A 12,630-nucleotide genomic window follows, 5' to 3' on the forward strand; every position below is an offset into this window, starting at 1 on the left:
AAAATTTAAGTCAATTTGTAAAAAGGCACAGTGTGACTGTCTCAACAAGATTGTTACACGCACTTAAAGGCTTGACATGAGTAACAACAATATAGGATAAAACAATGCAATGTAACAGTTCCATTCAGAAGTGCTGAAATAAAAACAGTGAGCCCAACTTATTGCAACCACAAATAACTTTGGCATCATTTAAAACCAGAACACGAACAGCCATATTTGTTCTGCTAAACAAAACGCAATCACATACCTGTTCCATCCAATGACATGTGATTAGGATAGGCTATTGATAGTTCAACCTACTTTAACTTGCATCAGTCTTTTAGTGCTTCTGGTGTGTGGCCAAAAGTTGCTGCGCCTCCTTCACTGACGCGAGACGCCGTCTGCTCCCGTCCTCAGCATTGATGAACAGCCGTGCTGGGTACAAAAGTGAAGGCTTGAGATTGAGGGCGTTATACTCCGACCGCTGGTCCAGGACCTCTGGGCAGTAATCCTCATAGATGTAGACCGGTTTGCCGTCATATTTAAGTTCGCATCTTTTTTTACGGGCAGCGCGAATAACAGAATCTTTGGTCTGGAAGTTGTGAAAACAGACGATCACGGCTCTCGGTTTCTCCCCCGCCGTTGGTTTGGGTCTGAGAGCGCGATGAGCTCTGTCGAGCTCTGGTGGGGAAGACAGCACATCTTTCCCCAGCACGTCCACCAGAAAGCCAGAGAAAAACGCGGTCGGCCATGACCCCTCGACTGCTTCAGGCACACCTATGAGACGCACGTTGCACCGTCTGCTCCTCCCCTCCAGGTCAGTTAGCTTGGCCCTCAGCTTTGCATTATTTTCACTCATGGAGGTTACCTTTTCCTCCAGGAACGGCAGCTGGTTCAGCCCAGATTCCAAATCAGAGATTCGCTGTTCATGGTCCGTTACTGTGGATTGTATCCCATCTAACTTTGCGTCGATGCCCGCCAGTTTGTTCTCAAATCGTACAGAGAGTGAGTCTTGTCTGGTCAGCAGGTCCGCTCTCAGCTCCGCTAGCATGCTGGCTTACGTAGCATTGTCGATAGCAGTGTCCGGTGGGGCAGCTTGTTCAGATTTTTTCGACGGCTTGCTTGGTCTGGACGACATGTTGTTGGGCGAAAAGCTTGTTTGGGCGCCGTTTAGTGTTAAGTTGCAGCTAAGTTGGGATCATTTAAATTGACTTATGGTCAAAAAGGAGACTGTGTGGCGGGTGCCCGAAGAAACACGACTACTCCATTCCACTCACCAACCGGAAGTCCCAAGAGAGATGTTTTAAGGTCATGGTTATCTTCCCTTCACCTCTTTGAGAAAGTGTCCATCTCAGCTTGTAACTATTCTTCACAGTGGTATCCACAGTGACTGTGCCATCAGAGTATTTGATGGAGGTTATTTCTGGGTCTGAGCTCCTGCAGTCGTCATAGAACAGCGTGAGGAGCGCAGGTGAGATTACAGAACCCTCTGGGGCTCCAGTGGAGACGGTTTGAGAAGAGGCGAGCTGATCATTGATTCTGACCACTTGGTGTCTCCCTGTCAGAAATGAAAGGACCCAGTGGATCACACCTAGGATGATGTCCATTTCACTCAGCTTTTATGGTGCTGATGAACTGTGTCAAAGGTGTTTGTGAAGTCCATTCAGGCTTTAAGAGTTGGATAGGCACTTGTGCAAGAGAGCCAATGAATATAAATCTCACCTTGTCATTTTATTTATTGATTGACTCACAATGTCAACTCAAGCATTAAGTAACACACAAGAAAACATTCCACATTTTCAGTTGCCTTTAGCTGTTTGTAGCCTTTGAATGCAAAGAGAGTTATTTTCTACCAATCCATTTCATTACTAGTACAGATGAAAAGGCAGAAAACGTCCTTTTGTTCATCAGTCACGCTCCCGCTGATTTGAGATGCATTTATAAAGAAACATTACAAAGCCAGCCTGTTTAACTGGGGACGCTCGGGCTGCATCCACAATGCCAACTGGAAATCAAAGGTATATAATCGATGTTGAGTGTGAGAAGACGGAGACTAAAACAAGAGAAGCTTGCAATAACTTCCAAGACCCATAGTTTGTCCTCTTGTTTCGTGTTTGTCTCAGTTTCAGCCAGACACTCCCCTCCTCTTTTGCTTTTTCATGTTTTTTTGTTCATATATTGAGTACCAGAGCAAAGTACAGCTCTAGTGATGATCGGATGTTTTGTAAAAAATAAGATGTTTCTCTCATAAAAATAACATGAACGATTTGAATGAAATCTGATTAGATTTGAATCAGACATTCCAGCAATTGAATCCTACAATTGAACATGTGTGTGAAAGATAAACCTCTCACCAACGAGGTGCAGGTGAATGTCCACTGTCCTTTAAAAACTGCTCCTTTAGTTCAGTCTGAATTGTTGACACTACCTTGCACCTCAATGGATCAACATCTGGGCCCCTTTATATGCGTGCCTTCTTTTCAGTTGGGAAAATGGTTCCTTTCTTCAATGTGAATGTCAGTGTGGATATTGTACCCACAGTTCAAGCTGACATAACTGTGCAAACCATATATGTATTTACTGTGTGTTTTTATTAAGCCAATCTTAAACTCTGCCCATCAGTTGGTGAGGGTTCAGTTTGAAAGTCAGAGCTGGTCAATATTCGGACCTGGAAACGTTTTCTCATTTTCTGTCTAGAAAGGAATCATTAAATATTTCAGCTTACAACACACTCACCTCCTGATTGACAACACTAAGTGTTGATGAAGTATTGACACACAAGTGCCTCTCTAAACACAGTGTGTTTTATCACACACAGATGCACACATACATGCATGCACACGCAGTGACACACACACACATGCAGGGCTACAGCGAGTGATGTGTTCATTGTGAAGTGGATCGAGTTTTCTTAGAAATACTGAATCAGAAAAACAATTCTGAGAAGAGGGAGGCGTGTTGTGTATGTGAAGATGAATAGGAGAGGGTAGAGGACAAACTCATCATATTATCCAGCATTTATGGGTGCAGAGGCCTGCAGGTCACATTTCGCTTTTTCTATCCTGAACGGATACACACTCACATGAGATCACAGGAAAACACTTATTTAGTAGGTGTATGAATGTATGTGTAAAAGACTTCCTTGAGTCCAGAGAATGGTTATTAGCAGCAAGTCTCTAAAATCAAACCCAGAGGTTGTGGGCTGCATACAGGTTTAAGTAAGTGGAAGAGCAAAAGCAGTAGATAGAGATGTGATTTTTATCTTCTGCCAGTAATTTGCAAATCGCATAGCAAATATAGCCAACTTATACAGTATTATATAGATATGATAAATAACAGTAACTGATCGGCACCATCTGTTTAATATCATTGCATGAACCTAAAGATAGAAGCATAATTTGAAGCATAATTTTTTTCTCAGAAACCAAACATTAGAAAGGCCTGCTTTGGAATTAATATCAGTCACAATTTCAATCAGTCTTCTCATCGATCTTCAAGATATCATCATACAGATCACAGGCCCTTAAAGATCTCTAATGAAAACATTTTCAGACATAAAGACTCACTTCCTTTACAATTAAATTTAGTTTTTCTACGGAGATGGCTTTCCCATGAACAAACAGTTGATATATGGCACAGCATTGGGGTCTAAAATACACAGTGGAGAATTTATGGGACGCACACATTCACTGCTGCATTGCAAACCTTTTATCCTCGTCATACACTCAGTCATTTCAGGACTTTTTCTGTCCACTAGGTGTGCATTGCATCTCACTCAGAAACGGCTATTCCTCTAAAGCAACGCTTCTCAAATACCTTTTCATTGTGATGTGTAATGTTAAGGCAAACCTTAAAGCGTTGTCTCAAGATGTTATTCAGGTTCCATGCTACTATGGCCTCTTTTTCTCCACCGGACCAGTGATTCCAGTCCGGTGCACATAGCTTTTACTCCATCTGACACGAGTTGCTTTGGCAAGATCTGGTTTCTTTGTCTCTCTGCGTAGACAGCAGGTGGGAGTCAGCCTTTCTGTGTTGCTCTGTTTACAGTGACAAATCTTTCTGCTGCTTGTTTTGACACTCTTTATTCCTGATCGCTCTTCACCTGGAAAACCCAGACAGGGCGTTGCGTTATTTCGACAACCAGCAACCGTGAGCTGTCAACAACAGTATACCCAGCATCATTGAATATTCACTGTAATGGGATGTTTACTAGTTATTTCTTACAATGGAATTGATTCAAAATGTTACTATAAGGTTGTAAGTATAAATATTACAGTGGTTGCTTATGTGATAAAATGTGAAGGGAAGGTTGGAAGAAATCATTCAAGAGTTGTCTGCATGTGTGTTTTATTGGTAGATGCTATAAATCAGTTTATGAATCAGTAACTGGCAGTGTTTGCGTTGGCTCTACGGACGCTATTTAAACTTCTCACCTATGATGCTTATGTAAATTACACAACCAGACATTTGATTCATGTCAGAAGAATAGAAACAGTGTCCACTCCAACTCAGCTGTCTGTCAGTGTCAAATTATTGTGGGTGCCGCCTAGTGGCACCCATAATAATTTAATAATTTAATTTGCCCTGCAAAGCATGGACCTAGTGGTACATATTACTATTCCCCGTCACTTATTATGGGTGCCGCCTAGTGGCTGGCACCACTAGGCGGCACAATGCTTTAAGATATATTGATTGACTCACAATCAATGTAATGCTTTGCATGGCGCAACGCGCCAACGTGCGCGTTGCGCACGTGCCTATGCCATGCAATGCACTGCCTAGTGGTGCAGGCACCACTAGGCAGTGCATTGCATGGCGCAACGCCATGTAGTGCAATGCACTACATATAACTATTCTGTATACTTATTATTATTATTATTATGGGTGCCTAGGCGGCACAATGCGGCACAATGCGGCACAATGCCATGCAATGCACTACATATTACTATTCTGTATACTTATTATTATTCTTACTTCTTCTGCCTAAAAGTTTGGACCGCTTCTCCTCCCACAAATTTTGTCGCACATTCACGAGACCCACAAATAAACCTGCGGAATTACGTCGAATAGTGTGCTATTATTTTTATAAGAATTTCGTCCAACAGTTCGCTCATAGATCGCAGTAACGTGGCCGAAAACGCAGAATAAGAGTCAAGGTCTCTCACCCACAAAGAACGAGAGTGAGAAAAATATATTTTCCAGGTACCCCAGGTGCACTAAAACTGCTCTCAATTCCCCAAACGGAGACATGATTTTTAGATATTTGAGGTGGTGAGATTGTTTCCTTCGCAGGCATGTCACTCTCAAATCCCTCAGACCAGTGCTTAATTCCGCCACGAGAAATCTAGGATTTTTTTCCAGATCCTTCTCCCATTGGAGCCACATGTTAATTCTGAAGATTTTTCTGAAAAGATTAAAACTGAAAAATAAAACGTAAATCGCTCCCACGGCGCCATTTCTCAGCTCTCACGACTCTAAAATATATTTCTGGTTGTAGTGTAAACTCTTGTGATTCTCAAAATGTTTTCATTTTCCAGATAGGACTTGTAGTTTTTGAGTAACAAGTATTTGTTTGATGACGGTGCTAGAGGGTGGAAAAATGTCTCTTCATTTAAAACTAATGATAGGAAAAGGAGGAGATTTATGAAATGAGAACTACATTTCTAAACTGCTCGCATGGCCTAATTTTTTGGCTCTAAATAATTATATAGATATGTACTTGTTCGTACAAGTGTTGTGGTTCTCATGGTCATTTATCTGATAGGAGTTATAGATTTTCAATTAGAGCATTTTGTTTGGGACTTCTCCTCAGGTCCTCTGTGTCACAGGTGCGTCGTTAGTGAAGATACACATGCTGAGGAGGGGGGCCAGAGGGGGAAAGGGGGATCTTTATATTAGCCACTTCAAAGGTGTTGTTCAACAGCATAGGTACTCTAGTGGTTAAAGAAGAGGGTTAGTAACTCAGAGGTCGAGGGTTCAAGTCCAACTGAGGGCAGAAATTTAACATTGTCATTTTCTGTGTCTTTCAGAAGGAGAACTTTAAACTCTTTAAATATTCAATTGTCATTGATGTTTAAGGTCAATACAATTGGATCAGTGGGTTGAGCTGCTGACTCAATGATGGACTGGTTGTGAGTTCAAAACCAATAGCAACCTAAAATTGCTTTTGAACAAATATATTAGTGTGTATTTATTGATAGTGATAGCGACACCTAGTGGTCGTTGGGAAAATGAAGATTGAGCAATCGGACCCAAATCACACACACCTCATCAGATTCCAGACCTGAACAGATATATTAGTGTGTATTTATTGATAGTGATAGCGACACCTAGTGGTTGGTCTGAAAACTAAGTTTGAGCAATTGGCCCCAAATTGGACACACTTCATCAGATTCCAGACCTGAACAGATATATTAGGGTGTATTCATTGATAGGGATAGAGCCACCTAGTGGTCAGGGTGAAAATAACGTTTTTACGAATCGACCCCAAAATTCTGTCACATGATCAGAGTCAACATCTGATCAAGGCACGACTATGACTGCATATACACTAATAGTGATAGTGCCACCTAGTGGTCAGTTTGAATATTAACTATGAGCAATCGACCCCAAAATTCTGTCACAGGATCAGAGCCCTGACCTGAAGAGACCTATGAGTGTATGCAGTGTTAGTGATAGCGCCCCCTACTGATCAAGTCGCTCTCTCTTTCTTAAACCAGTCTCTCTCTCTCTCTCTCTTTTAAAGCAGCCAGTCTGTCTCTCTTCCCCAAAAAACAAAAAGTCTCATTTCGACCCGGACGCAGAAGGCACCCATTCGAAATTATCTAGTTTACATTACTATCAGTATGCAACTATGACACAATCATAGAGTACTTACCTAAAAGTCATGTTTTCATTTTAAGTTTTCCTTTTCCTATTTGTCAAAGCTAAAAAGTAATTAGGATAAGTCAGCACAATGTCCTCTGAAGAGCGTGTGTGTGTGTGTGTGTGTGTGTGTGTGTACGTGCAGTACCTCAAAAGATAAACAGAGTTTTTGAAATTGGCACACTTGGGGAACAACATTAATTTTCTCTCAATTTGTTTGTTTCTTTTAAGGATTGTTTTACTCCCAGTGCTGTTTCTTCTGTCCTTTGGGTCTCACCAGTTTTCTAAATACTTAAGCGATTGAGACAGCAAGAAAAAAAATCATCAACTAACAGTGAGCGAATAAAACAAGAGATGCAATTGCATATGTCCCTATTGTCTCATTTAAAACGCCAACAGAGAGGCTACAAAACGATCTGGATAAAAGCATTGTCCTCTCTCCTTCCTTGACTTTCATCTTGCTAATAAGCTGTGAATCCCATCTCATTTTCAGAGGTTTCTCTCTTCCATAAAAACATGAGGGATGGTAGATGCAGTGGTGATTGAGATGCAGACCTTGCTTTCACCAGTAATTGCATTGAGAGGGAACGTTGTGTTGATCAGCATTTAATATACTTCATTAAAACTACTTCTCCGAGCAAGTAAAGAGAACATTACGCGATGAAGGGACACAGCACATGGAAATATAAAGGGGGGGGGGGGGGGTTGTACTTCACAGTAATAGGATTTTAAATAGCTTTGACCAATTGAATATTATTTGTCTATTAATTGATTACTGGATTTCAATCATGTTTTGACACTTCGTACTTGTACAGGCTTTGGTCAAAACGAGTATAGTCTTGTTTTAGTTTTTCCTGGACCCCATATTACACCATTACAAGTGATAGCTATGTGAAAGTCTCGGTCACGGTGGAACCTATTTTTTATATCTAATCAAAGGTCTAGACTCTAGACCTCACTGAAATTGCATTGAATTGATTAACATTTTTATATAAAAACCACTGGAATGATTTCTGTTGTCACACCCGTGCCAGTAAGTTCACTTAGTTATGGCACCGTGGCGAAATGCATTAAAGCTTAATCACCTTTACAAGTTAAAGCTGATACTGTTCTATTTAAATTCAAAAGCGAGCTCTGTGCTGCCACTCCTCAACAAGTATGGTAATGAAACCATGGAAAACTAAACTCATGCACACTGTCAGAAACATCTAGAAAGGCAGTGTTTACCAGCTTTAGTAGACAAGCCATGGCAGGTACCCACTGTGAATGGCTTTCATCACACATTTCCCTCTATGATCCAATTTTCAGCCTTCATATGTTATAGCCTTAGTCCTAGCCTTCAAAAGTCTGACACGATAAATTAATACATAACGGCGTTGACAATAAAGATAGTACTTATCACATGGGTTACCCCACCCGCATCAGAGAAGACACATTTCTGTTTGCATTTGTGGCTTTTTGTGGATATATAGTTTTAACCCCATTTCTCTCCTTTTTGTTTTGAATACTTTAAATATATTCCTTCGCTCAAGTGTTCTGGCTTTGATTCCTGCTCATACCCCCCCCCCCCCAAACAAAATATGAAATGTCATTGTAATCAGCTTTTGATGGCTAAAAAGCCAGAATTTCTGTACTTTTGAATGAAAATACATTTTCAGCACCTGCCTTAGCTGCAGGAGATTTTACATTTTGCTTTGAAATTTTTGATATAGCCCTCATCACCATTTTTTACCACAAAATGTCTTCATAATTAATTGTCCTTTAAGTCTTACAAAGTGCCATTAAAACCAACCTGTGGTTTAGACAAATAATAGTTTTGAAACTTCAATTGAATTTCTGTACAAAAACTGCTGTAGAATTGATTGAGTTTTAATCAGGATTGCCTAAAATCTTACAGAGATTGATTTGTGTGACACAACAAAACAACAAAGGTACAACAGTTGCTACACACTTGCTGAAATGTCTGACTGTGCTTTCTATATGTCCTGTCATGATGGTGCTTCTCTAATGCAGTTGTAGTAAACACCTATGTAAGGGCAGAGGTTATCTGTTGTTGAAAGACTAATACCAATCAGATCACACCAAAGACTCCATATCTGCTTCCAACAGCCACAGCAGGTGATAGGGGAGATAGGGATAGATAGGGACTTCCAAATCAGGTGGTATCAGGTTTTCATGAAAGCTCCTGATGGCACGAATAGATCAAATCCTGACTTTTCTCTCCAGAACAGCTTAAACAAAAATTGCTGCACTCTACTGCGCCAAGGTCTAAGCTTCATTTACACTAACTTCCCTTCCTCATTCACCCCCATCTTCTATTGATCTACAGGTGGAAACGCTAAACTGCGCTACCAGATCACCTCTGGGAACACAGGAGGGGTATTTGATGTGGAACCCGAAGTGGGCACTATCTTTATCGCCCAGACTCTAGACTATGAACAAAACAAAAGGTAGGAACAAACCCCAGGGAAGAATCCTTTGAACCACCGGTTAAATGCTTGTCAACGGATTTTATCTCAAATACATGATGCTATATTCCCTGTTGTTTTTTTTTGCTTTAAAGTTCACTTCTGAGACTTAAAATCATACCAAAGTAGTTTAAGTGAGGGAGGACAGATATGTAAGTCCATTTTGATATAAACGTTTGTTTATTGTTTGACTGCTCCTGACAAAGTGGACATTTTTGCTCAGGTACAAGCTTCATGTGCTGGCGTCAGATGGGAAGTGGGAAGATTACACCACGGTGACGGTAAACGTGGTCAACAAGAATGACGAGGCGCCAGTGTTTACCGTTAACGAATACTACGGCAGCGTTACAGAGGAGCTGGATGGTTCCCCAGTGTTTGTGTTACAGGTACCGTCCAGTTATTGTTCAGCTGTACATTCAATCTTTGGAGTTTTTATTAACTTGCAATTGACTATTTCCTAAAGTTTAACCCATCAGCCCGAAAGAACAAAATTGTTCATTAAATCTAAGCATGCTTGAGGACAATCTGCATTTCAATACAATTCTGTGTCTTAATTTGTAGGTTTTCTAGTGTACTTGGATCATCAACATGTGAAGCTGTTGCACAAGATTTAACTTTCGCTGTAGTTTGTTGCACTATATTGTGAATTAATCAACTACATCCACCAACTAAATAATAGTGCTAATCTAAATTTGTTGAATAGCTGTTCAGGCGGTGACCTGAAGCTGATCTATACCTTATTGCTAGAATAGATTCCGATGTGACTGAGGTTTGTTTTTGCCAGAAATCAGTGTACAATTTTAAAAGTGTGCATTTTGTTGAATGTGTCTTAATTAGAGAGGAAAAACACTTCAAACTAAAAAGTCTTTATTGAGTTGTAGTTGTATCATTAATGACTTCATGTATTCTTGCCTTTAGTCAGCATCCTCTCTTTAATACACTGAGCTTCTTTAAAAGGCTGCAGAAATATAATTGAGTCTGAGTTTACCATTTTTTAGCCCTTTCCTTTTTTCTGTTTGCATTTCATTTTAAACATTGATTTTAGGCTTTACCCGGCAATTACTGTGCAGCCGTGGACAGATACGGCCTATTTCTAGATCATTTGGGCGCAGACCCTGAAGCTGTATCTTCTATAAATTATCATTCTGATAAACAAAACATTTAAATTTGTGTAAATTGTCACACTTGCTCAATAGCACATATTTGTCTCACCATCATTAAGCTGTTCTATGGGACTGAATACACTTTGGTGATTCATTGTAAGCCCGGTGCTCTCCTCCCTCCCTTCACATGTAAGAGCACACTTCTTCCCCCTTTAAAGGAACACAGTTAATTTTGGCTCTATATCACACTGCAATTACCATGCCAAATTGAAACATCTTGCTCAGGGTGTAATTGCTGCTTATGTTCAGGGGATGAGTGAGAAGTGGTAGACAGAAGAAGAGAGGCAGAGGAGGTGTGGGCCGGGGCACAGCAGGTTGGATCTTGGCCAGATTTACCTACTGGGGGTTTTATAACTGCACAGAGCAGTTGTGAAGTGTGTCCAGTTGAGACATCATGCCAAGTCAGCAGCAATTCAATTATTAAATAGTGTTGAAAAAATGCCAGTGATTACGCTCTCATATCCTTCTCTCTGTCTCACTGCGCCTGTGATGTTGTAGGTAACGGCGTCTGACCCAGATAAGGATGCCGACCCAGAGGCCCTGCGTTACTCTCTCCACGGCCAGGGTGCAGAGAGCGAATTCATAATTGATGAGGTCACAGGCAAAATCTACGCCCAGAGGACTCTGGACCGCGAGGAGCGCGCTGTGTGGCGATTTGTCGTCCTGGCCACCGATGAAGGTGGCGAAGGGCTGACAGGCTTCACTGATGTCATCATTAACGTTTGGGATATCAATGACAATGCGCCTGTCTTCACCTGCGCCCCCAGCTGCCAAGGAGATGTGGCAGAGAACTCGGTAGTAGGGACGTCTGTGATGGAAATGACAGCCACTGACCTGGACGACTCCGCTGTGGGACAGAATGCCGTGCTCTCTTACAGGATTGTGGGTAGTCTAGATGGCACTAACGTTGAGGAGGGAGGAGGAGTGCCGACTTTCTCAGAAATGTTTACCATAAACCCCACCACAGGAACAATCACTGTCGCCTTGGGTGGTCTGGACAGAGAGCAGGTTGAGTCCTACCTCCTGGTCGTGGAGGCCAGAGATGGCGGAGGGATGACTGGTACCGGAACTGCTACTATTCAGATCAATGATGTGAACGACCATGCTCCAAGGTTCACGGATCACTCCTGCTTAGCACGGATCTCAGAGAATTCAGACCCCAATGCAGAGGTGGGTAGAAGCCTTACTGTTGAGGCACCACTTTATTGGCCTATACTAAAGAAACTGTTTTGTGTCCTTCCTTTTAAATGACCTGTGCAAATGTCAATTTACCATTTGGTGGATAGAGATATTGTTCAGAGCTCAGTATCTCCGACAAATACTGCATACGAGAGAGGACTGAACCGAGGGAGAAGTCAGCAGCCTGCCTCCAACCTAAGATTAATGGTATAGACAGGTGTAGAAGCTCATATTTAGAGCGTAGTGTCTTTGATTTTGAGGGTAGTTCATAGTTTGACTCCATTTAAAAGAATATCAAGAAGAAATACAAATCATCTGCTGTATTTGAAAAAACAGTAAAGGCATATTTTCCATAGAGAGGCATGAGGCATATGTCCTGTCCTGACCTGGAAGAAAATGTGCACATTTCTTTGGTATCTCTTGCTCAGTATAGTACACTAAAACTTCCTATTTTAGTCCATGTAATATATAGGCTCCCTCCCAACACCACAGGACAGTACTTGCTCAGGACATAGTGGTAGCGCGCCCAAGTGAACTAATTACTTGTGTAGAAATTCATCATTCAACATCTGTCAAGCTGCAGTGACCTAGATATTTTGATGAAAATATGGGCTTGTTTCACAAAGATAGAGTTTGACCACTTAATTATTTACACTAACTTATTGCTACTTAACCAATGTAGCATGTATATCAGCGTTCAATGTTCAGCATGACACTGTACAAGAGCCATTTCTGCTTCTACTTCTGTCACATCCGAGCTTTTAAACAAAGTTGCATTGAACATAAGCCCCAGCCTTTTTCTTGTCACTTTCCAATAGAGTTGCACCCTATGACCCTTTTAAGCCCCATTCAAATTATATAATTGTTGAATAAAGAGTCGAATATTGACATAATATCAGTTGTCGAAAAAAACAGTAACTCATTGCGTGTGGCTGCTACCGTCCAAAACATTAGTCAACTTGCCAGAAGCCACCATC

The 12,630-nt window shown here is 41.3% G+C and overlaps 1 protein-coding gene across 1 annotated transcript in view; it reads left to right on the forward strand.

Moving 5' to 3' along the window:
- The window catches only part of si:ch211-186j3.6 (neural-cadherin), a 280,670-nt gene that overhangs the window by 142,655 nt on the left and 125,385 nt on the right, over positions 1-12,630 (forward strand). Inside the window, exons 17-19 of the mRNA XM_062390233.1 lie at positions 9,173-9,293; positions 9,535-9,697; positions 10,973-11,644. Of these exons, the coding sequence (XP_062246217.1) occupies positions 9,173-9,293; positions 9,535-9,697; positions 10,973-11,644 (956 nt within the window). The remainder of the gene's footprint in view (positions 1-9,172; positions 9,294-9,534; positions 9,698-10,972; positions 11,645-12,630) is intronic.

This window comes from Platichthys flesus, chromosome 1 (genome assembly GCF_949316205.1).
Source record: "Platichthys flesus chromosome 1, fPlaFle2.1, whole genome shotgun sequence".
Taxonomy (NCBI): domain Eukaryota; kingdom Metazoa; phylum Chordata; class Actinopteri; order Pleuronectiformes; family Pleuronectidae; genus Platichthys; species Platichthys flesus.